This window comes from Canis lupus, chromosome 32 (assembly GCF_048164855.1).
Source record: "Canis lupus baileyi chromosome 32, mCanLup2.hap1, whole genome shotgun sequence".
NCBI classification, from domain to species: domain Eukaryota; kingdom Metazoa; phylum Chordata; class Mammalia; order Carnivora; family Canidae; genus Canis; species Canis lupus.
The window spans coordinates 26835008-26861968 of record NC_132869.1 but is presented as its reverse complement, the minus strand read 5'-3'; the positions used below and the strand labels follow the sequence as shown (position 1 = coordinate 26861968).

The 26961-nt window shown below is 41.8% G+C and overlaps 1 protein-coding gene, 1 long non-coding RNA gene and 1 other non-coding gene across 4 annotated transcripts in view; 1 reads left to right on the top strand and 2 right to left on the bottom strand.

The window, feature by feature from the left end:
* LIPC (lipase C, hepatic type) overlaps positions 1–21986 on the bottom strand; it is a 159752-nt gene extending 137766 nt beyond the window's left edge. Inside the window, exons 1-2 of one of the 2 annotated variants that reach the window (XM_072808822.1) lie at positions 21581–21986; positions 3536–3662 (exon numbers count right to left, since the gene is read on the bottom strand). In XM_072808822.1, the coding sequence (XP_072664923.1) occupies positions 3536–3620 (85 nt within the window). In that variant the 5' untranslated portion in view covers positions 3621–3662; positions 21581–21986. The remainder of the gene's footprint in view (positions 1–3535; positions 3663–21580) is intronic. The other variant, XM_072808821.1, reaches the window with a different exon arrangement.
* The window catches only part of LOC140622986 (uncharacterized), a 35299-nt gene continuing 13464 nt past the window's right edge, over positions 5127–26961 (top strand). The window contains exons 1-3 of the long non-coding RNA XR_012022652.1: positions 5127–6602; positions 6967–7026; positions 20125–20224. This is a non-coding gene — a long non-coding RNA (uncharacterized lncRNA). The remainder of the gene's footprint in view (positions 6603–6966; positions 7027–20124; positions 20225–26961) is intronic.
* Positions 23436–23538, bottom strand: LOC140623404 (U6 spliceosomal RNA). Its single transcript, XR_012023023.1, has one exon. It is a non-coding gene; the product is annotated as a U6 spliceosomal RNA (small nuclear RNA).

The window sequence follows — 26961 nt, the reverse complement described above, 5'->3', positions numbered from 1 at the left end:
CCTGTGTCTCTGCCTCTTTCTCTGTGTCTCTCGTGAATAAATAGATAAAATCTTAAAAAAAGTAATGTTGATAGGGAACATAATTTTTATTAAAGGGTAAGTAATAAAAATGTGATCATTCGAAGTTTACACATATATTAATAAAACCCAACAATAACCATAGCAGTTGTTTGCAACTTTAGTAAAAAACTGTTTTGAGAGGTAGGAGGTCTATTTTTATCACTGACATCTGGGGTAGATGGCTCCCATCTCCCCACCCCTGGTCCACCCCTGATTCAACAGCTCAGGGCAGGATTTGGGGACAAGGGCCAACTTGTACAGTGTCTACTGTCCAAATGCAGTGGTTCTGGAATGGCCTATATGTGAAGCCGATTTTCTTCATGTACTCCAAACAAAGCAACACATCACAATCCACTGAATACAGACACAGATAAAAGAATCCAGCCCTTTTCTATTAAGCCAGACATTCAAGAAATTTGCAACACTTCTTCGTAAAACAATATCACTCTTCAGACTCCCATTTTACTGTTGTTGTTTTGAAAATATGAGGTATTTCTCATAATATATGTATTGATACCAATAGGTTTGCTGTTCTTTTTGAAGGCATTACAATTTACAAAAATCCCTCAATTTTAGTCTCTAATATCATAAATATCGATAGCTGTGTTCCACGCAGAAAACAAAACAAAACAAAACTCTAGCTCTTTGGAGTCCTAAGGAATTTTTCCGTATGTAACGGTGTCCCGAGATCAAGAAGTTTGCGAACTGCCACACACGTGTGTGGCCTTATACACGGCAGATGCTTGCACGGGGGGATGGTTAAAGGAGTGAGGGACTCAGTGGGTGGGTGCCAGCGCCTTCTGGGATTTGGAAGCTGCAGCTGGGATGGGAGGGAGGGACAGGCCCCTGGAGGCAGTGGTGATGGATACCTGGAAGGTGGGGTTGCCAGGGCCTGGGAGCAGCAGCTTCCATCTGAGAGCAGTGTGGGCTCTCGTGGCCACACCAGTGGGGTGGGTCTGGGCCTCAAGCTGTGAGGTCTGGGGATGAGGGTGATGGTAGCTCTGTGCCCCGGGGGAACAGATCCTGTTCCCCTTGGTGCTGACAGATTGGAACAACTGCCCCGGTCCATATTTCTGAATGAGAACTGAACAGAACTGTTTTTGAGGGGCCTCTGGCTGTCACATCCCTGGCAGTGAGCACAATGGAAAGAGAGAAAGGCCTGGAGCCTCAGATTGAGCTGTCTGTGCTTCTCCTTTCTTGGCTCTGAACAGCCATGGGACCCCTGCAGGTCACCCAAATGCTGGCTCACTCTCCCACATGGCGAGGATGGGCTAACAGCTGGCACGTACCGGGTGCACAGAGCCGGAGTGGGTCCATTAGTAAGTCGTTCATAAAAACAAAAAGAGGCAGGCCGGGAGGGGTGGGGTTCAGGAGGAAGTGTCCTTGGGGGAGCTCTTCCTGGCCCAAGGCTAGTGACAGTGGGAGCTTTGTACAGATTGGGGTTTCCCAACACTTGACCCACTAGGTGCACTTTGCCCTGGATAACTCGTTGTGGGCACTGTCACGTGCACTGTAGAATGTTTAGTAGCGTATCTGGCCTCTGCCCATTACATGCCAATAGCACTCTATCCCCAACTGTGACAATTGAAAAATGTCTCTGGACATTGCCAAATGTCCCCTAGGGGACAGTTTTGCCCCTGGTTGAGACCTGCCAGTCTAGATACTCATCTGACGAGGCCTCCACTGTGGGCACTTGCTTCCAGCCAGTGCCTTGGACGACGATGCCCCAGCATCATACACAGATTGGGCTCAAGCACAAAGAGTTTTGCCAAGGGATTCTGCTTGCAAGGGAGCAAGAGACCTCTGGACTCTGATCCTTTTCCCTGAAGAACCCTCCTGCTCATCATGGCTGCTTCCCCCAGCTTTGGGACAAACCAGGCCCTGAGGAAGCAGCAGCTGACAACACAACATCTGTTGATAGAAATCTGGACAACGTCCAGCAGCCTGGAGGAGGCTGACTTGCCCTTCAGCCTCCTGCTCAGCATCGATGGCTTCTGACCTCCAGGTCTCCACCTAAAACCATTCTGAGCCCATCGACAGCACAACGGGTAAATGAAGGGAGACATATTCCCACGATGGAATGCTTCTGCCCCTAGAATGAATGAGTCACCACCACATACATGTGCCCCGGATGAGTCTCACCAGGGTAATGTTCGTGAAAGAAGCCAGAAGCAAAAGAGCACATTCTGTATGCTTCCCTAATGAGAAGTTCCCCCCAAAGGCAACATAATCTATGTTAAGGCTCAAGGGGTACACAAAAGAAGCTTCTGGGATGTAGGTTCCGATTACCACCATTCACTGGGCAGTTATGATCTAGGTACTTTTCTTAATATATGTTATACTTTGATACAAAATAAACAAACAAAGACCACATTCTGGGCCAAAGGTCAGGGCAGACCCTTCAGCAAAATCCTGGTCAACCCAGGAAATAATAATCATCAGCGAATTTGCCTGTCTGCCTCTAAATTATTATTGTCATTTTTGGACCTGCTTCATGCATGAGATGATGAATGCAAAATAATAGGCACAATGCTTGACATAGAAAATGCTTAGTAAATGGTAATAATTAATACTACCAATCAGTTATTAACTGGCCTGTGATGAAAAATAATAATAAAATAACAAACAGCCCTTTTGAAAGGGGAAACAAAATTCTGGAATTTTCACATATATTGGTCACTAAATTTCTCATTCTCAAGGTTTTTAGAGGTCCTTCCAAGCACAGTCTTTGAGAAAAGAGAAATCTAAACCCTCTACCTTAGAGTTACTAGCTCCTGACCAGCACACACACAAAAAAGTCCCAAATATCTGTATAATTTGGCCAAATTGCTCACTTTACTTCATATTTGTCATTTACTGATTCAATGTACTGTTTAGTCAGGCACCTGGAGTCCACCTACCTGATCAGGCATTTGGATCTTTGGCCAACAATCTGGTTTATGAATTTACAGATCAAACGGGTGTGACTGCTGTTGGATTCCTCAATCTCAGAGTAAACCTTCGGCAGAAAAAAATGAAGCCTAGAGAATGTGCAACACTATCTCTTCCTTAGACCTGTCTGGAAATAGGACTCTACAAATTCCTCTCTCCTCTGAGAGAGCCAACAATCAGACAACCTCAGCAAGACGGAGCATTTCGTTGCAAGCTGTGCTCCCCAGCCACAAATTAGATGCCAAATTAGCACTCAGGAAGATCCAAAACTCTTTCAGATCATTCTCCATCCAAGTCTTATCATGACTCGTTCTGAATCAGACACGGGAGAGACTTCAGCGCAAGCTGCCAGTGCTTTTAGACATCTCCAGAACGATCTCCTTAAATTTCAATCCTGCACGAATGGTGACATGTCCCTGTGACCCGTGACACCACTAATAGAACTGAGCTCTCTCCCACACCATCAAGAACACTTGGATTCATTTTGACAGACATTTAAAGAAGAAAATCCATGCCCATCTCCGCAGAGGAGGTAGGCTCTTACCTAGTCCCAGGCTTTGTCCATGGGCACTTGATTGGATAAAGATGCACAAAACCAAGAAAATAGAGACACATGGGGGACTTTCCATTTCTCCTGTCTCACCCGGGGTCCGAGGTCTTCTTGCTAATTTCTGAAGTTAAAGAGACCAGATTGCCTATTGATACTTTGTGAGGGAAGCCTGCTTATTAATAATTAACCTTTAACCATGCTATCAAGTGTTCGCTTCTCTTGCTACCCCCTCAACCCCAAGTCTAACTCTACCTAATTCAACAAAGGTTGATTTACAAAAGCTTTAAAAAAAAAAAACAAAAAAAAAAACCCTGATACATTTTGAAAATCAAATATCTTGTCATGTATTCTTACCTTCTTGGGCCAAGGTCAAAGTTCCAAATTAATCAATTTAAAGTTAATGTGTTTGGAAATTCTGTCAAAGGTCAGGGGTCAGTGGCTCGCACATGGTTACCTCGTTCTCCCTCTGACATCAGTGCACTGGGGATGCCGGCTCACGGCAGAGGTATTTCAAATTGCAGGCTAAGCACAAAGGAAAAGAAAAGGGCTCTGGCAAGCAGAGAGCTGCCGGAGGGTCCATTTTCTGATGGGTTCAGCAAAATTGCTGGTGCCTGAAGTCAAAGAGTGGTGGGGTGATGTGTCTGTCTATAGCTGAAAGGGGCAGAAAACCTCTAACGTCAGTGTAAGAAGGAACTGAAGCAAAAGCAAAGATGCAGGACCAGATGCCTTTGCCGGGGGATGGGTGGGTGGGAGGAGGGTGGCAGGCAGCGGGGGAGAGGGGCCCATTGGGAGATGACCCTAGAATAAACTCTCCAACTCTGTGCTAATTAATGCTCGCACTGTGTGGAGGATTGAGAAGTCAGGCCATTCCACAAAACCAGGCCAGGGATATGTTACTGTGTATGACTCTTGTGAGATTCCTTAGATCTCTAGTTTTATTTAAACTTTATTTGTTCAACACCTCCCCCCCCCCTTTTTTTTTGCATGCCTACTATATGCCAGGCACTGTTTTAGGTACTTGAGATATTTAAATGAACAAAACAGATTAACATTCCTATCTTTGTGAAGCTTATGTACCACTGGAGGTGAGAGGACTCAGATGATAGACAATGGACACAAGAAGAGATATATGGAGATTGTAGAATGGAGTGAGAGCTATGGAAAAAGGGAAAGTATAGCAGAATTACGGGGTTGGGGAGGTAGTGATTTTAAATAGAATGGTCAGGGTGAGCCTTGTTGGGAGGTTGAACTTTAAACGAGGGTTTCAGTGGACATATTGTGAAAGAGTAGCCAGTGCAAAGGCCCTGAGGTAGGAGTGTGCCTGCTAGGTTCCAGAAACAACAAGGAGACCAACGACCCAGGAAACACCCTTATAAAGACTTTGACTCTTATGATCTGAGACATGGGGAGCATTCTGAGTAGAAGGGTGACATGATTTGTATTATTATTTTAAAAGATCATTCCGGTTTGCAAGGCTAGGAACAGATTGTAAGTGAGCAAGGGTGCAAGTCGGAGAGGATTTGAGGGGGTCATTGCAATCACCCAGTGCAAAGTGATGGTGGCTTGCTTCAGCATGGTAACAGTAGAATTGGGGAGCGGTGGATGGGTGTTGGATATATTTGGAAGATGGGTGCAACAGGATTTCCTGACTATTAGAATGTGAGATGCAAGACAAAGAGAGGCCTTGAGGATGACTTTAAGGACTTTGCCTTGAGCAAGCAAACATTGGGCTTGGTAACAGCTGAGGTGGGGAGGCTGTGAGTGGAGCAGTTTTGGTGTTGGAAGATTATGCAGCCAGCTTGGGCTTTGTGAGGTTTGAGGTGCCCCTAGGACATTCAACTGGAACCAGTTACATCATTTGGGGATTAATTCAGCAAGAAAGCAGTGAATCCAAGTGGCTCCAGAATACCAAGACCCCTCCCTCCCAATTTCTGCAGAGTACACTCTCTTACCACTTTCTACATAGGAAGAGGTCTTCAAAGTTCTGGCTCTTAGAAGTCCCTGCTTCACCAAGAATTTTGCTACTATCGTCTCACACCAGCTTGTTTTGTGAGGCTCTCGTGGGGTGGGTTAGGAGGAGAGATGTCTGTTCCCTTTCAAGGGTGCTGACTGCTCCCATCTTCCCAAGCTCTGGCTGCCTGGCCTGTCACCCTTCTGTGGTGGTTTTAATGCACCAGCCCTGTTGTGTTTTCTTGAAGCTGGCCAGGGAGACACCTGGCAGGGAAGAGGGGAGAACTTCACAGTGAGCTTTCCAGAGCCTGAGGATGCTGGGTCTACTTTCTACTAGTGAGCACAATGTGACTTAACCTGAATGAGTCCATCCCCTCACCTGTAAAATGGGGTAACATGAGCCAGAGATAATATTTGGAAATACCAACTTAGTATTATTTTTCTCCCAACATCTCTCTCCCTTGCTCTTCCTCCCTCGTAAGAAGGGCAAACTATAGAGAATTCTACAAATCTTTTGTCTTCCCCAAACTTAGGACCTAGGACAAGTGAATTGTAACCCTCAAAGAGAAGCAAAAGGCTAACCATGTTTTACAGGGATTTGAGGGGAGTAGGAGCACTCCTACCTTCTCATCACGAGGATGAGAGCCTCTTGGGCTTTGTAGGTAGGTGGGGGAGGAGAGACTTATCCCTAGGTCTGGGGGGTAGATGAGACAGTCCCTGGCTTCCCCCAAACCCTGCTGGAAGGTGGTAAAAATCTAAAGAGGATATGGCTGTGTGATGTTGGCAGATGGGCAAAAGCTGCCCCTGTGCCTGGCATGAGGTGGGAGCAGCTGTGAGCCTCCAGTACTAACAGGTCATGTAAGATGGGAGGACGAGTCCCTCAGTGGCCACCTGTGTGGATGGGTGACAGACAACCAGGTGCCACCCCCACCACCAGGCTTGGGTGCTGTGTCTGATCCAGAACTATGGCATAATAGGGTGGGGGTGGAAAGGAGAAATCCCAGAGGCCCTGAAAAATAGGAGTTCAGTAATTCAGATGGCTTACAGAAAATGAAGACATTGCTTGTATCTCAGAATTCGTGGACTGAGATCCATCCCTGTACAAAAGGAGGTATGTCATGAGTATTAGAGATTTACATGGGGAACGCCCAGCCAAGTGCCTGGTTCATACTAAAGGTTCAGTAAACGTAGTGACTTATTTTGGAGGCAACGTGCTCAGTGGTCAAAAGCCTAGGCTTTGGAATCAGATAGATCTAGGTTCAAATCCCTGGCCTGTCACTTTCTAACTGAGGGTGACCAAGGGCAAGACATGAGTGTTTGGAGCTTTAGCTTTTTTCTTTCATCTGCATAAGGACTACTTGATGCCTCCATGATCGGGTTAGAGGGGGTAACGGAACGAGGAAAAGCAATCTTGGCAAGTAGGAAATAATAAATGATGGCTATTAATATTGTTGAATTGTTTTTAATTTACCTAGGGCATCAAGAGGGTCTCCAGGAGTAGACAACAACCGAACCACAGTGATAAAATGAAAGGGGTAGGTAAGCAGAAGGTTGGGCACTGGAATCAGAGTCAGCCCAAGAACTCAGGGAGAGGACGGGTTTGGGGCCCATCCCAAGAACAGTCCAATTAAAGCTTCACGCTGACGCCTGGAGAAGCTTCATACTAAACAAATTCTCCAGGCTGTTCTTTGTCACATGAAATTTGGACCATTGCTTCCAGCTGGTGCTTGTAAGGTCTGTGGGGGCACAAGAAGAAAATAACAGACCTTTCAGATATTCTTATATCTCTTGCTAGATGCTGATTATTGGTGTCCCTCTAAAATTCATATCTTAAAGCATAACCCCCAAGGAGATGGTATAAGAGGTGTGGCCTTTGGGGGGTGATTAGGTCACAATGGACAAGCCCTCATGAGTGGAGACAGTGTCCTTGTAAAAGAGACCCCACGCAGATCCCTTGCTTTGCCCCTGTGAAGGAGATCTATGGCCATCTATGAGGACCTCACCAGACACTGCTTCTGCCAATCCCTTGATCTTGTACTTCCAGCCTCCAAAACTGTGGGAAATAAATGTCTGTTGTTTATAAATTTCTGTTACTTACCCAGTCTGTGATAATCTATTATAGCAGCCCAGATAGACTAAGGTGAAAATTTTGTGTTTATATTTATAATACATTCATACTATACAATTAGAATATAGCACTATGTAATATATTGGTGATACATAATTTAGAAGCATATAAATGCCCATATATTTGGGGCGGAATGCTTAAAAATTGTTTTTTTTTTTTTTTGTTCATTTGTTTTAGAGAGAGTACACATATGGGGATGAGGAGGAGGAGGAGGAGGAGAGGGGGAGAGAGAGAGAGAGAGAGAGAGAGAGAGAGAGAATCTTAAGCACAGAGTGTGGAGCCCTACACGGGGCTTGATCTTACAGCACTGAGATCATGACCTGAGCTGAAATCAAGAGTCAAATGCTTAACCTACTGAGTCACCCAGGCCCCCAAAGCTTTTTTTAAACTGATACGTGTGCTTTACTGAAAAGGTGTGAAAACTCTCCCGTAGAAAGATAGAGTGGCTCTAGGCCTTAATGACCTAACTGAAATGTGGTTGACTCCATCAAAACATTGGAAAAGCTAAAAAAAACAAAAACAACAACAACAAAAACATTGGAAAAGCCAATAGATCTATTAGTGGAATCTGTAGTCATTTCCATGCTGAAGAAAGCCCAGCAGTTTATGGGGGGACTCTTCATTTCCCACGAACTGTAAAGGAGGAAGGCCCGAGTCCCATGGAAGCTGGAGCCTCCAGCAGAGTTATCATTACTGTCTGGAATCCTCAGTCTAAAATAATAATGGTTTTATAATTAGATTCTTAAAAATTGCCCAATTCTTGCTCTCTTTTAATTTGAAAAGCTTCGTGAAGAAATAGAAATTTCAAGAGACTGGCATTTGATGACCTGACTGTAACCTTTTCCTTTGGTGTAATGGTGATAAGAAAGTTAATCAGAAGAAAAGAAATAAATATTTTACAGAGATAAAGAGAGCAAGTCCCCGGTGGGGAGAAGCCAGGGGATCATGGTGAAGTTCACTTATGAAAGAAACAGAGTTTTATATTCAGGATCAGCTTTTCTTGCTTTCATCTTCAGAAACTGGAGATACACAGGCAAGAGTGGCAGCCTCAAGTTGGAGCTCTCAAACAAGTGAAATTGAAACAATAACTTTTGGATTGGTACTATTATTTCCCTCATTTTGCGGTTGAGATTTAAGAGATTAAGACCTGGAACAAAACCATATTTCCCCAGTAAAAGACAGAGAGGGGTGATTCAGGGCCATCTGAGTGTAGGGTCAGTTTTCTTAACAACCACTAACCCTTAATCCCTATGTGTCTGGTTTTCCTTAGGACTTCATGGGGCTTTCTTTCCTAGGCCTTAATTGCAGTCCACTTCCAAGATGATGTTTATGATGCTTTTAGGACCATGTCACTGGGAAATGACACCTTCCCTTATTGCTTCTTAGGACCAGGCTACCACTGGTCCAAATCCTGGAAAATGACCAGGGTTTTTTTGGGTCACTGATCTGTTTGTAGACATTCTTGTACCATGTGGGAGTATGGCAAAAACAAGAAGGCTTGGAACATGTCCTCATTTGGAGAGGGGTTGGCCTGGAGTTTAACCTTTCCTTATCTCTCTCTCTCTCTTTTTTTTTTTTTTTTAAGATCAGTAAACAAATGAAAGGTGAAAACAAGTTTGCAGGTAATGTTTTAGACTATTTGAAAGAATGAAGTGTTTCACGCAGTACAGGCTGGTATTTATTCAATGAGATCATCATTCCTTTATTGATAAAACTTTGCAGATAAACTTTGCATTGGTTCTGCCTCTGACTGGTTTTGCAACCCTGGGCAGATTCTGTTGTCTCTCTCTGGCTCAGTTTTCTCCTCTGTAAAATGGAGTCAGGAGATCAAACGTTATCACGTGGAAGGCACCTTTAACAGCTCTTGGCACAGTCAGAACTTATTTGATTTTTGTGACAAATGAGGTAGGAATTATTTCCCTCATTTTACGGGTCAGAAAACAGAAGCTCCCAGATTCCTTGTCCAAGGCAGGCCACATGTCTAATTTTTTAAAAAAAGATTTTGCTTATTCATTCATGAGACACACACATACACACACATACACACACACACACACACACACACACACACACACACAGGCAGAGACACAGGCTCTTCCCTGCAGGGAGCCCGATTCGGGACTCCATCCCCAGACCCTGGGATCACGACCTGAGCGGAAGGCAGATGTCGATTGGATGGGGACACTTCCAGGTCCCCATAAGCTCCGCGGCTCTCGTTCCCAGGCTCAAGTGAAGATCCAAGTAGCTAACGAGCAAAGAACTTATTTTTGTTTCTGAACTTATTTTTGTTTCCTGCTCTGTGCTGGCCCACTTACTCTCACTGTCAGAATTTCAGCTGCTTGTTTGTGGAACAATTGAAAAAACAAAAAAACTAAAACCCCCAAACCAGAATGGTGTTTTTTGTTTGTTTGTTTTGTGGCCAGGTACTCTGGGACCAATAATGCGTCTTATGATTTTAGTAGCTGCAGTAGAATGGCAAATCTTTTTTTCTCTGATTGCATTATGCTTGGAAGCAAAAAGAAGTCAAGATTTAAGTAGATTTAGAGCAGCCAGATAGACACGAAACATTGGTGGCTCCTTAAAATTTGCCAAGGGTTTTCTCCTCTGTGGGAAAGAGGGAGGGTATAGCCTAGACTCTGCCTCATCCTCCATCTGCTTGGGCTGTTGGTTGGGCTTGGTGATGGGTGATGATGCTGAGTTACTTGGGGGGACCAGCCACGCCATGAACTAAAAAGCTGATGGCAGCAGACTAGAGACACAGTTTGGGATGGTGGGCTGTCAGCATGCCAGCTCTCTTTCTCTGGGTACCCAGGGGCACTGACCCCATCCTGGGCATCAGATAGGGCTAAAGCATCTCAGATTGAAATGCCCACACCTCTCTGCAGCAATGGGTATTTGTACCGTGTCGTGCACTCGTCTCACAAAAGCTTTCTGGGGTTAGCAAGTCAAGTCCTTGGCTGTGAAAAATCAGGAGCAGTTTCCAACGATCTGTATCAAGTGCTACTGGTGATGCATCGTTTTTCCAGCAAATATGGTATGTCGATGATGTGGTTAGTTATTGATTGCTAGGCAGGTCAGAAGTCAGGGGTTAACAGTTCAGGAGCCAACTACCGTAGAGGCCAGACTTTCTATGTGACTCACTGAAACCTCAGAAACAGTCCTATGACACAGGTGTGATTATTCCACCTCATGCAGAGAAGAAAACAGAGGATTCAGGAAGTTACTGAGTTGCCCAAACCCACGTTCTAGTAAGTGGTGGAATGGGATTTGAATTATAGCCCACACAACAAAAAGCAGGTTTGCCAAGTGTCCCATCCCCAAGTATCTAAGGTTAAAAAAAAACAAGCTTGTGCTGTGTGCTCTTGAACTGCACATAAAGACATAGATCATATACCTGCTATGTTACTATTTTCAAAACAAATGTTCTCAAGCCCTTTGTCAGCTATTTCATGGAGACACCCCTGAACCCATGAGACTAGCTCAAGAGAAAAGCAACAGTGACATTACGCTGGGATAGAACCATATACTTTATATACAGATGAATTTTCCCCAATCAGCGGTGAGAAAAGTCCAGAGAACATGAGGGGACTGGAGTTCTTGCTCATGAAGCTTTGCCTTGGACAGAACACTGCTCGACAGGAAATTGTCGGGGGAGAGGCTACACTAGGAGTAGCCTTAGTTACACAGCATTGCCATTACCATGTGCTCTTGAAACCATTCAGGTTAGATCATGCCCAGGGTCCTCCAGAAAGCCATGGGGTGCTTTGGTAGGTTGAGCAGGGAGCCTGATGCGGGGTTCAGTCCCAGGACCCTGGGATCATGACCTGAACTGAAGGCAGATGCTTAACGCTTAACCAAGAGCCACTCAGGCGCCCCAAGACATAATTTTTTTAAAAAGATAAGATCATGGCTCCCACTTAGATATTAAAAAAGAACATATGCTAGGTATTTTATTTAACTCATTATAATGAGGAACCTGGTAAGGGTGTTGTTATAACTAGTTCAAGGGAGAAGTCACCCCCCTTCAATGTATATGGATAAAGGACTGTTGAAAAGAATGTGCGAGAGGGAGCATGGCTCGCTTCTTCCAGCGTGGGAGGAAAGTCAATCGAACTTCCACACAAGGCAGGACAGAACTTGCATTTTGCGTTGCTTATAGTTATCTTCGGTGTACAGAGTCGTAAACTGCCTCAAGGGCAGTGAACACCAAAATCAGATAACCCAGGACAGCAGCGCAGTGCATAGACAATGCGTCGTTTTCTACTGGAGCACAAAATCTCCCCTGTAATTCCTATTGTTAAGAAATGATAAAGGGAAGTACTTAGCTACAGAATTCTAAAGATAGCAGGATAAGTTTCCTTTGAGAGGAGAGGCTGTGTCTCTGTACCTTTGTCTCTTGCGTGGAAGCTTTCTGATAACAGAACTGGATCCTCATGCTGCCCTCTTCCTTCTTGGCTCGATTAGTGGGCAATTTATTTAAAATCTTTGTGCCTCAGTTTCCCCACTCTAACCCGGGGTAGTACTATTATTAACTGCAAGGGTTTGGAGGGAGGAATAAGTGAGAAAATCCAGGAACTGTGCTTAGCACAGTGTCCAGCACAACACATGTCCACAATGATTATTTTTATTAAGTATAATGTTTCACTGTGTGTTTTTCTTCAATATTTCATTTATTTATTATCGTAGAGAGAGAGAGAGAGAGAAACAGAGGAGGGATGGGCAGAGGGAGAGAAAGAGAGAGAATCCCAAGCAGACTTTGCACTGAGCGCAGAGCCTGCCATGGGCTTGATCTCGTGACCCTGAGGTCATGACCTGAGCTGAAACCAAGAGTTGGACGCTTAATCAACTGAGCCAGCCAGCCAGGTGCTCCCTTCACTGTGCTTTTTATTTCTCCTACCCTTACATGTTCCTTCTCTTTCTCTTTTATTGCCCATCTAACTGACTATAAGAAAGAATTGGAGAACGAGATACAGTGTTGTTTTTTTTTTTAAGATTTATTTATTTATTTATTTATTTATTTATTTATTTATTTATGATAGACATAGGGAGAGAGAGAGAGAGAGAGGGAGAGAGGCAGAGACACAGGAGGAGGGAGAAGCAGGCTCCATGCCGGGAGCCCGAAGTGGGACTCGATCCCGGGCCTCCAGGATCACACCCTGGGCCAAAGTCAGAGCCACCCAGGGATCCCCGAGATACAGTGTTTTTGAAAAAAATATGACATCTGTGTCTTGTCCTTGATTTTAAAATTAACTGTATAGGTTGTGATGTATTCCTTCCCATTTAAAAAATAAAGTCCCCTCACCTGATATTTGCTTTCTTGTGTTTTGAGTAATTCCCATCGCCTGTCTTGAACCAGCTACCCTGAATTGAAATTTGAAAACGTGATTCCTTTTCTCAAGTTAGTGGTAGGAGAAAACATGTTCTAAAATGGGAAGGGCCCTCCTTACAGGGGATAGTACACCACGGCCTGGAGAGGGGATTTTCTGGAGTCGGGTCCAGGAGCTTGGTGGGGAGTCTATACCCGGTCAGGCTCCTCAGACCCCAGGGGCCAGAGAATCCATGGACTGCTGGGGGAAGCATGTATGGGCACCAGAGAGGATCGTCTATGGGGTCTTGCCCAGGCCAATTGGTGCAAATCTGCCTTTGAGAAGTTCCTCCCCTCACCCTTTTGAGCCTGATGGAGGGGCAATCTCTTCAACCCCAAACAGGACTTTCTGAATGTCTCAGGGTTCCATCAGCCCCAAGTCTTTATGCTTTGAGAAACTGTCAGATCATTCAGGTGAACGCCACAGGCACACCTGTCCTTAGCTGCCTGCATTCTGCAGGGATGAAGCAAGTAAGTGTTTGCTTTGACTGAGCCAGGTTGGAGAAGGAGCTTTAACCTCTAGGCAAAGTTCAGGGATAGGAGGAGGAAAATATTGCTGTGTCTAGGCTTCCTTCAAATTTATGGGCCTGGAGCACTGCCATGGAGAGAGCTGTTTTTCACTCCTAATCTGATGGTCCTGAGAACTCCTGGGATAGCAAATTGTCCTCCTGATGCCTTAAGAAACAGTGGAGATTGGATCCCAGAGGTCAGCCGGTGTGTAATTGGGATCTCGGAGCTGGGAGGACAGCACAGTCAGATTTACACAGCGCTCCCTGCCTCTGGGGACTCTTTCTTTTTGCAGTCATATCATCACCAGAGCAAAGCTGCTTGTTTGAGCTCTGGCTAGGAAAATCACTCCCCTTGTCCATTTTTCACAGACAATGAATGAACAATAAAGGAAGTGGTAGGCTGTTAAAGCGAGTAGCAAGACCCAGTCTTAAAAAAAAAAAAAAAAAAAAAAGACTCAGTCTTGGCCAGACTTGGTACCATGGGGAGAGACAAAAGATCTGGGTTTGAGCCCAGCTCTGCCTTGGCTCAGTCGTGACCTCTAAATAATGATGGGGATAATGGAACCGGTGACCTCATAGGGTCATGAGAATGAAGGATGGTAAACGTCCAAATATACTTAAGCCATGAAAGGACCCACATGAGGTAGAGAACCCAGACTGGGACACCAAATGGAGGAGTATGTCTGTGGAACCAAGAGACTGTGTAGGACATGGGGTTGAAGTGCTTCTGTTTCCTGACCTCTGAGCTGGATGCACCTTGTTGCCACAGGGTCCCAGGTGGCCACTAGCCGAGGGAAAGTTCTGGCTTCTAGTGCGTCAGAGCTCTGGAGAATTGTTGAGCTGACTACTTCAAGTGGTTTATGGACAACCTCACAAAAACAATTCCCTCAGACTTTGGAGGTGGGGGTTAAAGGCAGTCGAGATCTGGTGGTCTACAGGTGAGCTGAGGGCTACTGCAATCAGGGGATTCCTGGGGACCTCACTGGTACTTCCTAGCGGATAACCCAGGGAACGTTTGGTTATAAACCCTAGCAACGAATATTATGATGAAACTTGCTTTAGGTGTCTCTTTGCTGGTGCCTCTTATCTTCATTGCTTCTTTGACTGAATTCAGAGCCTTCGAACTACTTCAAAGATCCACCCTCTCCTCCTCACTCATCCCCAGGAAAATCTCTGCTCTGGTCTGCTTCCTCCCCGGAGACTTGTGCAGAGAAAGGTCTGGGTGTATGTATAGATGAGCTCCTCCAAACCTTGCACACGGATGGAAGAGAGAAGATGCTAGAGGGCTGAGTCCTGGGAGTTCCAACGTTTAGGAGTCAGGTAGATGAGGAGGGACCTTTCTGCTTCTGCCCAAGTATTTCTTAAGAATAAATTCTTAGGGCCCCTGGGTGGGTCAGTGGTTGAATAACCTCCTTTGGCTCAGGTCGTGATCCTGGGATCCTGGGTTCAAGTCCTTCATCAGGGAGCCTGCTTTTCCCTCTGCCTATGTCTCTGCCTCTCTCTGAGTGTCTCTCATGAATAAATAAATAAAATCTTTAAAAAAAGGAATAAATTCTTAGTGGGAGCACTTCTGCCTAAAGGGTGGGAGTGATATGGTTATAAATGAACGTATGAGTTAATTTCTGGGCAGCTTCACCAGCACTGGATATTAGCATTCAACTTTTTATTTTTTATTTTTTCTGGCTCTTTTAGAATATGTAAACTGTCATCTTCAGACTGCTTTCATTTACATTTCTTTCATTTCTAGAGAGAATTAGCATTTTCCCACTCTGTTTGTCTACTAATTGTATTTCCCTCATGGGAATGGTCCTGTCTTTTACCTATTTATCTTTTAGAAATTGACATTGATTTTACAAATTTGAATTAGCTATTCGTGATAGATCTTAATTCTTTGTAATGTTTAATAGAAATATTTTTCCCTCCTAAAAATCTTTAGTAATGCTAATTTTTATAGTGCAATCATTAAAATTGCTTCCAGGCTGAGAAAGGAAAAATTCCCCCAGAGAGGTGATAAACATTTTTTTATCAAATTTTCCCAAGTTCTTTAGATTTTATATTTAAATCTTTAACCAACCAAAGCTTATTTTGGAAAATATTTTATTTTAAATGACTCTATTAAAAAATCAGTCAATAATTATTATTGAAAACTGAGAAAATGAAGAGCAAAAAGAAAAACATAGTGAAGAAGACCCCTGAAATTTCACCATCCAGAGACAACCACTATTGTCATTTTGATTTGGATTCCTCCAAGTTATTTTTCCTATTTATTTGTTTTTAAAAATACAACTCTACAAATGTTTTTGTAACCTCTTATTAATGAACTATTTCAGTGGCTTTAAATATTCTTTTAAAATTTTATTTGAGACAGTTACAGAATATGACATTCTATAGATGTACCATAATTGCCTTAATTCCTTATTGATTTTTTTTCATCAACTTAGTGTATCTAAAACATCACCACGATGAGCAATCCTGCTGTAAAGATACCTAAGCATAAATCTTGGCCCACATTTCCTATCACTTCCTTTGCTCCTAAATTTCTTAAAGTAGAATTTCTGAGGCAAAGGTTATACATACACACATATACATAAATGTATTTTTTTTCACTGTTTCATATATACTGCCAAATTAAGTAAATTTATATCATTTTAAGCTCTTGTCAGCAGTGAATGGATGTGGTCCCCCTCCTATCCTCCCCTTCTCCCTGTTAACATTAGCTGTTCATATTTTTGCAATTTCATGTTCAACTGATAAGCCAAAATGGTATATGTATGTATTTTTTAATTTTTTTAACTAATGAGTTAAACTTGGCTTTCCCATCATTCTCATTTTTATTGGATATTCTCTTTGTTTATGAATTGCCTATTAATGATTTTTATACATTTTAGATACTGGTTTGTTTGTTTTTGTATTTTTAATGTATCTTTAAAATTGGGGTGCTCACTTAAAAAAATGATTTCAATCACAGTATAGTGAATATTTATGAATACCACCCTGCTCTTCAGACCCATCAAATCCTAACATTTTGTCATATATGCTTCTAGTTTTTGATATGAAATTGAATACCTGTCTACCTCTTCCCAAACCTAATCTTATTTTTCCCTGCGCAGAGGCAACCACATCCTGAGTTTGGTGCCTATGGGTCTCTCTATGTATATGTTTGCAACATATGTATGTAGCTATAAAATATATGGCATTCTTTTGTATGCTTACAAATTTTTAAACTCTGCTTACTTATCTGCAACTTGGTTTTTCATTCAGCATTATATTTTTGAGATTTATCTCTATTGATAAAACTGCTATAGATGGTCTCATTGTATGAGTCTATCACAATTAGTTCGTTCTGCTGGTGGATATTTGTGTGATTTACTTTTTTGTTAGTGTGTTTTTTTGCGGTTACAAACAATGTTGCAATGGACTTGCATTGTCTGCAAGTGAGAACTCCTAGAGTTTACTCCTAGAAGTGAAATCTCAGTGTTGTTAAGATACGGATCTCTTTGGTGTTGCTGGACATTGACTATTTATTCTCAAAATGGTTATGCCAGTGAACACATCCTCATCAAAATGTGAATGTTTCTCCAGTTCTTTCACGTCATCAGCAGCACCAGATAGTGTCAGACGATTTCATTTTCACCTGTTGATAGATGTAAACTAGTATCTCATTGTTTTAATTTCATCTTTCTGATTACTGGTAAAATAAGCTCAATAAAATAAGGATGCTTCCTTTTATGCGTGTCATCGGTCATTTCAATTTCTTGTGCTATCAACTGCTTGTTCAGATCTTTTGACCATCTTCCTATTGCATCATTAGTGTTTCTCTTATTGATGTCGATTCTTTGTGGTGGCATGAGTTGCAAATTATCTCCTCGAAATCTGCATTATATCTTTTCACATTGCCCGTGGTGTTTTTTTGTTGAACAGTGTTAAACTTTCATGTAGTCAGATCCAGCAGTCTTTTCCTTCAGGTACATCCTGTAGCAGAGGCAAATTTACCTTTACCCTCTTAGGGTTTTTTGGCTGGGCCTGAGGATTAAGCCCACCTAAGATAGACTGACAGAAGAAAAATGTACAAATTTGTGAGTTTTACAGGACACGGGAGCCCTCATGAGGAAATGAAGACCTAAAGAAATGCTCTTATGCGGGGTTGAACAAAGAGAGGCAACGTGGAGGAGTAACTGAATTATGTAGGGAAGCTAAAGGAAGATAAGAAGTGTTTTAACAAGGTCTGTTCATACAGATTTCTTTTAGCTTTTATTCTTTGTTGAAGAATGGTTCTTTCCCCTGGTACTAGAAGGGCATCTTCCACAGGGGAATTCTTATCTCCTGTTTTAGGAAGAAAGGGAAGATTAGAATGTCCTTCTCGAATCTGTTGTTTTTCAAGTGCCTTTGGCTCAAACTGATCCTAATGCCAAAGTGGCATATTGGGGGATGGTAAATTCTAACTCTTCAATCCTTAGTGTCTTTATTTCTTCATATTTTCTTTTAAGTCTCATCAAAAAAAAAAAAAAAAGAGAGAGAAAAAACTCGAATTCTTTTATAAAAGGTGTCCTTGATTTGTTGTGATCTCTTGGCGTTCCTGGAATTTACCTTTATTGCTTATCACACTGTCGTGTCACAGCTGCATTCTCTAAGCTCAGTGAAAAATGATTTTTCTGCCTATGCTCATTGGGCCTGATATGGATGAGGTGATACGTGGTTCACACAGGCCATTCCTGCTTTTCGTGCCCTCAGGAAGCTTTGCTAATTGACTGCATTAATTTTTTCATTTATATAGCCATTTATTTATGGATTCACTTAGCCAACAATTATTTTTGGAAAGTCTACTGGGTGCCTGAACTTGGTTGTAATCTTTTCAAACCAGTTTTACTGGAGTTGGCACTTGAGTACGTTTGCCATCCGAAGAGTGTGTTTGTGCATGCGTGTGCATGTGTGGTATTTCTCACAGATTTGTGGATGAGCACGATACTTATCGCTTAAGATGAATTGGGTAGCTGGTCTTGTTTCTCCATGACTGAGAACTTTTTATATCATATGGCAAAATCTGTTTCTTGAATATATAGAAATATTGTTCACTATATTTGTTGAGGTTATATTTCTTTGAGTAGGTGAGGGATTTCTTTAATATGTCTTTCACGTTCCTCCTCCTTTATCATCATTTTCATGTTTTCTCCATCTTGTTTTGCCAGCTTTATATTTTGTTTGCCCATTTGGTTGAACATTTAAAATTATCATAAATTGTGCACTGCCATCATTTATAGGTTAAAAGCTTTTATACCAGTTAAATCAATTGTATATTTTTAATTTTGTTGACTCATAATTTTCTTTTATTTACTACATTTCCAAGGGCTTTAATATATCTTATCTTTTCAGAGACCGAACAATTAAATTTACTAATTATTTCCACTGATTTTTTGTTTTTCAACTTGTTTATTTTTGTTCTTCATTGTTATTATTTTCTTCCTATTTTCCCTTATGTTGACTCTCTTCTTTTTATAAGATTTTAAATCAGGGATCCCTGGGTGGCACAGCGGTTTAGCGCCTGCCTTTGGCCCAGGGCGCGATCCTGGAGACCAGGGATCGAATCCCGCGTCGGGCTCCCTGCATGGAGCCTGCTTCTCCCTCTGCCTCTCTCTCTCTCTCTCTCTCTCTCTCTCTGTGGCTATCATGAATAAATAAATAAAATCTTTAAAAAAAAAAAAGATTTTAAATCAGATGCTTAGTTTGCTTATATCATATTTCAAAAATGTATCTCGGTCTTTACCTCTGGGCTCTGATTGTTTGTACTCCCCTTACTTTTGACAGGTGGTATTTTCAATTTTATAGTATTCCATAAGTTATTATCATGCTCTTAATTTATTACCTCACCCTGTTGCTAAGGAGAGCTTTCGCTGTTGATTTTCGAATTAGTTACTTTTACTGGTTTTTGTTTCTGTAAATTTTTATTTTTATATTATTTTAGGCTTACAGAAATGTTAAAGGACTAGTATGAAGAACTCCTGTACACCCTTTACCCAGATTCACCATTTGTTTATATTTTGTTTATATGTCCCTGAATATAAAGTATTTTAGTACTATATATAATACTATAGTATATATTATAGGAAATAATTAATATCTAGGTAAATAAATTTATAGATCTAAATATAAAATTAAATTGGGGTTTATCTTATTATATATTGTAAATACACTGTATATATGTGTGTGTATGTATGTGTATATATATGTTTGTGGCAACCACTGAAATGACTGTATGTTCACAGCAATCTCCAACTATAGGGCACTCAATATGTTAATATTAATTTTCTTCTTGTACTATTTTTTAAAGAAGTGTATATTTATTTCATATTATATTATTATTTATTGTACATTACCTTTATATTTATAGTAAAAAAATAAAGCAAAATAACAAAAATCACCAGAAATCCCAGGGCATACCGATGAGCACTGTTAGTATTTAGAGATATATTTTCTAGACTTTGGCTTTCAATCCACAAAGATTCTGGGCTTTTCTTCCTAGTTAAATAAAGTATAAGTACATTGAAAATATGGCATCATAATTATATGATGTGTGGATTTTAGCTTTCCTTTAAGTCTTAGTATTATATTATTGTATGTACTTTTTTTAAAGCAGTCTCCATGCCCAGCTTGGAGCCCAACACAGGGCTTGAACTCACGACCTGAGATGGAGATGTGAGCTGAGAGTTGGCCGCTTAACTGACTGAGCCATCCAGGTATTCCTATTTTATGTACTTTATAGATAAAATTCATAACATCTTTGCAAAGTAGAGCCACATTTTAGATGATGGATCCAAGGTTCAGAGAGGTTCAATAAAATGCCTAGGTCACACAGAGGTAAGAGATGGAGTTACAGTTTAAACCCTGGACTGTTTCCTTCAAGGCTATAGGCTCAATTGTTATTTTATCTAAAGTTCCTTTCATTGCATTTTTACTTATATCGTTAACATTTAGCTTTATTGCACTGTGGTGAGAAAATATATCTATATAACTTTCCTCTGGATTCATTTTTGGAACCTTAATTTAAGAGTTATATATATATATTATATATATATATAATTGTATATATATATATACAATTTCCAATACCTTGAGAAAAATGTATAGTCAATGTTGTTACTGAATTCAAAATATGCCCACTAGTTCTAGTATACTAAGCGTAGCATTCATAACCTCTATTTTATTTTTCAAATTATATCTACTGTTGTCATTTCTTCAATTACTTTTAACTTTTTTGTCTGTTGAAATCTGCCTATTTAATTTTTAAGATTGTCTAATTTTTATCTTAGTCTGATCATGAATTCACATCTCCCGTTACGGTAGTCTGGTTTTTAAAGTTTATTCCATTTGTTTTTGCACTTCTAACTTTGGTAATCCATGTCTTCACTGTTGTTTCTATATTTTTCATTATAATCAGGAACCTCTTTGTACTCCACTTCTTTGATTTTAAGATCTCTTTTATATGATCCCACTTTTACGAGCTGTTTCCTTTTTGTTATACAAGTTTCTTCAATAAAACTTTTTATATTTTTAGCATTTCAGCATCATTTTATTACAGATACCTATCTTTAAGCAACAAACATGTTGTTGGGTCTTACGATTTAATCTAATAGGGGAATTTGTCTTTGGAGAAACGAACGGCCTATATATATGGTCTCCCTTGGAATGCAGCTGGTACAGTGATAAGAGATGGACTCTTGGCTACAAGCTATGGGCTTTCTGCAAATTACTTAAGGACTCCATGAGGAAGTTACCAGTTTCCTTATCTGTAAAATCGTGTTAATTAAGAGTATAAACCTTACTGAGTTGTTGCGAAGATTAAATGAGATCAAGAACATTCTGGAATAGAAGCAGAGTAAAGCATATTAAACTATTATTTGTAAAATGTCACTGTCATTTTCGGCTATTCTAGATACCAGGCCTGGAAATTTCATTCAAAGCAAGTTTCTTGGCAATAGCATATAAAACAATTTCTTAAAACAACGATCTGTGCTCAACATGTGCGAAATGAGCTCCATACTTCTCTCTAAACTCATCTCAAATTTCTCCTTGAGATAATGGGAATAACTTACAGTAAAATTGCTGAGAAGCAGTGGTCAGGTTTCAGCTCGACTGGTCCAGCTCTACTTCTGGCTGCGCTGTGGAGTTTCACAGCTTGACTTAAATTCAGCCCTGTCAGGAATCACCGTGTCGTTTTCCATTTAATTCATTAAGTATTTAGGTGGCCCAAATAAGTCGTTTGCTTCCATGAGGGGGATCAAAGCGACAGAGTTAGCTGGCTTCTTCTCTTGTCATTGGGCGTGGAAAAACTGACGGTAAGAAAAACAAACCAAGCAGTGATGGATTTTCTACTTCCTGGATCATGGAATTTGCTCGTCCAATGACAGCCATCTGGTGGGCAACCAGACATGAGGTCAGCCCAGCGTTCTCCTTCCAGCAACCCTCCAGCTCCTGTACAGCCGAACCCCTGCATCAGTTCAAGCTGCTAGGAGCTGAAGCTGAGTTCATACTTCTGCTCCAAAGGACCAAAGAGGGACAGAGAGGAAAGTGAAAGAAGTCTGAGGATTCCACTAGCATCCGTTTTCAACTTTCCAAAATTGTCTTTGTGTTTCAGGATCCAGTTAACCTTAAATCAGACGAGGCTATATCACTAAAGTGAGGAATAAATATCCTAGAGTATTATAATCTGATAAACTCCAGAATGACATGATTGATTTTTGTTGTGTGAGCTTCAAATCTCTGATAGCTTCTCTTTGATCAGTGAGAGGGAGAGATGGGTGCATTTCCCCACCTGAGGCAACAGAGCTGTTTTCCTTTCTTAAACCTCTGTGATGATCATAATCATCTTGTCTCTTGTTAAACATATGCTTCCAAGTCCCTCCCCAGAGACTCTGATTCAGTGCATCTGGGACGGGGCCTCAGATGTGTGTTCTTGACAGGAGAAGAGCTCGGGCAATATTGGGGTAGATGGAAGGAATTGTCTGTTTTTAGAATCAGACGGCTCTGGGCTTAAATCCTGGGTCTTTCACCTACTAGTTATGGGGTCTCGCACAAATTAGTTAACCTTCCTTAACCTCATCTGAAAAACAGTAGAGATAAAAACATCGACCTCAAAGTGCTGTCGAGAAGATTCAAAGGACAGGCCCTGGGTTGCTCCTGTTTTTCTGGCTGCTGCCAAATCATTTCTGCCCGAGTTCATTGGAAGGTTATCTTACTTAGTATGTAGGCATAATGGTTTTTGTTGTTCATCTGCTTTTGCTGTTGTGGGTTTTTTGTTTTGTCCTGTTTGCTTATCTTTTCCATCTCTTTGGCAGATATGTATAAAGCTTTTACCGTGTACTAGAAACTGGGATTCCCAAAACCCCCCAAGCACCTCCTTGCTGGTGTGGAATGTCCACACGACCCACCCTAGGGTTTTGAAGAGGCTGACCAAAATCTTGTGTGAGTGACTTGATGTTAACGGGTCCCTAATTGTGTAGGGGACTTCCTGAAATTAGGAGTGTCATGTCCTTATCCCGCCTTTGTATCAGAATTCTAGTTTTCTTGAATCCAATCATATGTGTATGCATATGTGTGTGTGTGTGCGCGCACGCGCGTGTGTGTGAATTTTTTTCTCTGTAGTTAAAGCAATTTTTTCTCCTCTGCTTTACTGAGATATTATTGACAGATATGTAACTTTAAGGTTTACAACATGATGATTAGATACTTGTATATATTGCAAAATGATTACCACGATATAATTAGTTAACATCTCTATCCTTCACATAATTATGTGCGTGTGTGTGTGCGCGCATGCCTGCACATGCACAGTGATAGCATTTAAGATCTATTCTGTTAACAACTTTCAAGTATATAATACAGTGTTGTTAAGTATAGTCACTATCCTGTGAATTAGATCCCTGGATCTTATTTATCTTATAGTGGGAGTTCATTAAGGAATGCTTTATGAATTTGCCTGTCATCTTTGAGCAGGGACCATGCTAATGTTCCCTGTAACATTCCAGTTTTAGCATATGTGCTGCCAAAGCAAGGATCATGTGTATATTTTTTTCTTCAACAGAAAATATACACTTAAATGATCCCATTTGTTTTTTACACAGAATGTGTTCTAGGTGCTTTGCGCTATGCAGTCTTCCCCTCCTGGCAAGAAAAGCCTTTGCACTTGTTTTTACTTTCATCCTAATAAGAATCCATCAGATCTCTGAGGAATATACTTACACTTTCTTTATATTTAGCCTTGCTTCAAAAGAATTTAAGACACTTTTTAAAGATGCAAATGATGCAAGACTTACTTAAAAAAAATTCAGGTATGGAAGATAAGGATGGGAAAAATAAGGTGAATTCATGAATGAGGTTTCACATCATGTTCATGTTCTACTCTTCGCTTTCTGGTCATGGGCCAGATAATTTGATCCGAACTTTCAAGCAGTCATTGCAAACCTTCTGCAACCCGGAGAGGAAGGTGATGATCCTCAAGCCAATTATTAGGATCATCATTTCTATGAGCCCTGAATTTCATTTTATCTTTTCCACTAGCCCAAGACTTTAAGTCCAAATCAACATTAGTGTCATTAAGGATCTACAAGAAGGGTCATGAAATGGCATGGAGAACTGTGCTCTCCAACATACTGGCCAAATACGAAAATGAATCAAGGAATAAGGAGGCCTCTCACTGCAGAGGAGATGACAGCTGGGTGGAAGAGCTGGGCCAAGGACCAGCCAATCCCCTGGTCCAGAAGTCATAGCCATGGCAACGGTAGTGCCCGCAGCTCTCCTACCAGCAATGACACCCTGAAGAAGCACCGGGAAAGAGAGGAGCCTGTCAGACTTCCAGGTTAGGCTCTTGGTGAAGGACATTTATGTATTTTTTTATTCACAATCACTGGGGGAAAATAAACAGCCTCTCTCATGTTCACCTTGCAGACCCAAATCTACAAAGCAAAGGCAAATGTCCAGCGGCACAGCCTGCTGAGGCCAGGTGTGAGTCTCTCGTCAAGGAAACCTGTTGCCTACCTCCGATTTCCTTTTATTCTCTTTACTTTCTAGTAAGAGTGCTGCTCAGGACTTTTCAACAGGAAAAGCCCAGAAGAGGATAGTTACGTTTGAAGCCACCATTCTCGTCTGCCTCATTCATTTCAAACAGAGGTACCTCTCAAAGAGAGAAGGCCTGTGTACAAGCGCAAATGCTCGCTGCATTCTCTTGCCGTCGGCTGTGATGTGGTGGCTTTTGATTCTGCACAGAACCTGCCTTGTTTCAGAAACTGATGGATGGAGGCCCCTGAATGAAGGAGACAAGAACAAACGAGCAAGGCTCCTGGTAAGGCAAGGGACTTCAAGAGAATGGGCTTGAAAGCACTTAAAAGGTAAACACGGCATCCAGGAAAGTAAAGAATTCTCAGAGGCATTGCGCTGTTCCTGGTTGATAATTTGCAGTTCTTAAGGCTCTTCACATGTTTGTGCAAACACAGGTAAGCTCTTTGGAGACATCTGACTTGGGATTTTAGGCTTTTTTTTTTCTTTTTTTTCTTTTTTTTTTTTGGTGGAGGGGAAAAAAAGATGAAGTCCACACATGTCAGAAAGCAGGAAACACTAAGTGAAATTAAAAACAAAACAAAACAAAACAAAACAAAAACCAAAAAAAAACACCACGGGCTGAGTTGAGTTTAAGGCAGTGAAATAGAAAACAATGCCTTGCGAGACCTAGTAATGCAGCATCCCTGTAGAGGAGAGGGCATGTGATTTCTCTTTCGAAGGATGTGGAAAAGCCCGCAGGGCTCATTATCAACACCACGGGCAGTGTGAGAGCTGCTCTGTGTAAGCTCTGGGAGATGGGCTTCCTCTTCCTGTAAACCCTTGTCCTTCCCTTTTGCCTAGTAGATAGATGCAAACTGGTGAAAAATCAACATGAGAAATCTAGCCACCTGAATATATTTGTAAGAAAACCCTATCAAACCCCTGTGGGTCAGCATTCTTCATGAGTTGGAGTGGGGAGGAGGCACCTTGCAGGCTGAGCAGCTGCAGGATGAGGAGGGGACTGGGGGAGGGAGGGAGTTAAATGAAGCAGGAATCCACGTCCCGGTCATTGGTTCTTATTCACCATGTTCCCATTTAAAAAAAAACGTCCACCAGCTAGGTGGGATTATTACACTGTGTAACTACATTAGGGTTAATAGGTCAGTTTCACACAAAAAAGTTGATCGAATCAGACACTCTTGGTTGTCCACCCAGCAGCCATTAATTTTAATTTTTTGGCTTACAGAGTCCCTGTTTTGATTGCAAGTCCTCCTGCCCTTATTATGAATCGGGGAAGCGTGACCCTGGGTTGACCTTCAAGAATAAATCTTGATTTTTTTTTTTTTTTTTTTCCAATGGCAACTGAGGTAGATGGAATTTTCAGATGGCTCCCATGACTGTCACTCTCCGGTGTTAACACCTATGATTATGGCAGAAGGCAGATTATCTGGGTGGGCTTACTCTAATTGCATTTTAAAAAATATTTTATTTATTTATTCATGAGAGACACACAGAGAGAGGCAGAAATATAGACAGTGGCAGAAGCAGGGTCGCTGCCAGGAGCCCAATGGGGGACTCGGTCCCAGGACCCCAGGATCGTGATCTGAGCCAAAGGCAGATGCTCAACCACTGAGCCACCAAGGTGCCCCTCTAATTGCATTTTCAAAGCAGAAGGTTTTCTTCAGCTGGTGGCAGAAGGGAAAGTCAGAGAGATGGAAGCATGAGAAGGAGTCAGTGCACTGTTGCTGGCATTAAAGATGGAAGGGGCCTTGCTCAAGGGTGGAGAATGGCCTTTGGACTTGAGAGTGAGCCTGGTGGATTGCCAAGAAGGCCATGGGGACTTCAGTCCCACAGCTGCAAGGAACTGAACTCTACCAACACTCTGCATGAGCTTGGAAGCAGATTCTTCCCTAGAGCTCCAGATGAGAGCTCAGACCAGCTAACACCTTGAGCAAGTACCTAAGCAGAGAACCTACGCGAGCCTTCCCGGACTTCTGACCTATAGAACTGTGAGAAAATAAACAGGTATTGTCTTAAGCTCCCAAGACTTCCACTGCATTAAGCTCTAACACAGCAGTAGAAAACTAATAAAGCAAGTGTCAAGGAATCCATATTTCTGCTCAGGAAAAATTAGTTTTCAGCTCTGACCCTAATCAGGAATCAGAAAGTGACCAGCAGCAGAGACTGTTGATTAAGCTCTCCAATAGCCATTCCCCACTCTCCCCATTGTGCACCGCTCCCTCCCCATGGAAGTTACAAATACCAGATTCTTGCTGCTGGGTGGCCACGTGATGTGGGTCTGCCTCTGGATAAAATCCTGCGACAACATGAAACAAAAGTTGGAGCAGCCATTTTATAGATGCGAGGTGACGAGCCTAACCATGGGAGACTGGAAAGGAGGACAGATCGTGGTTCTTTCAATGCATTATTTTTTTTTTCT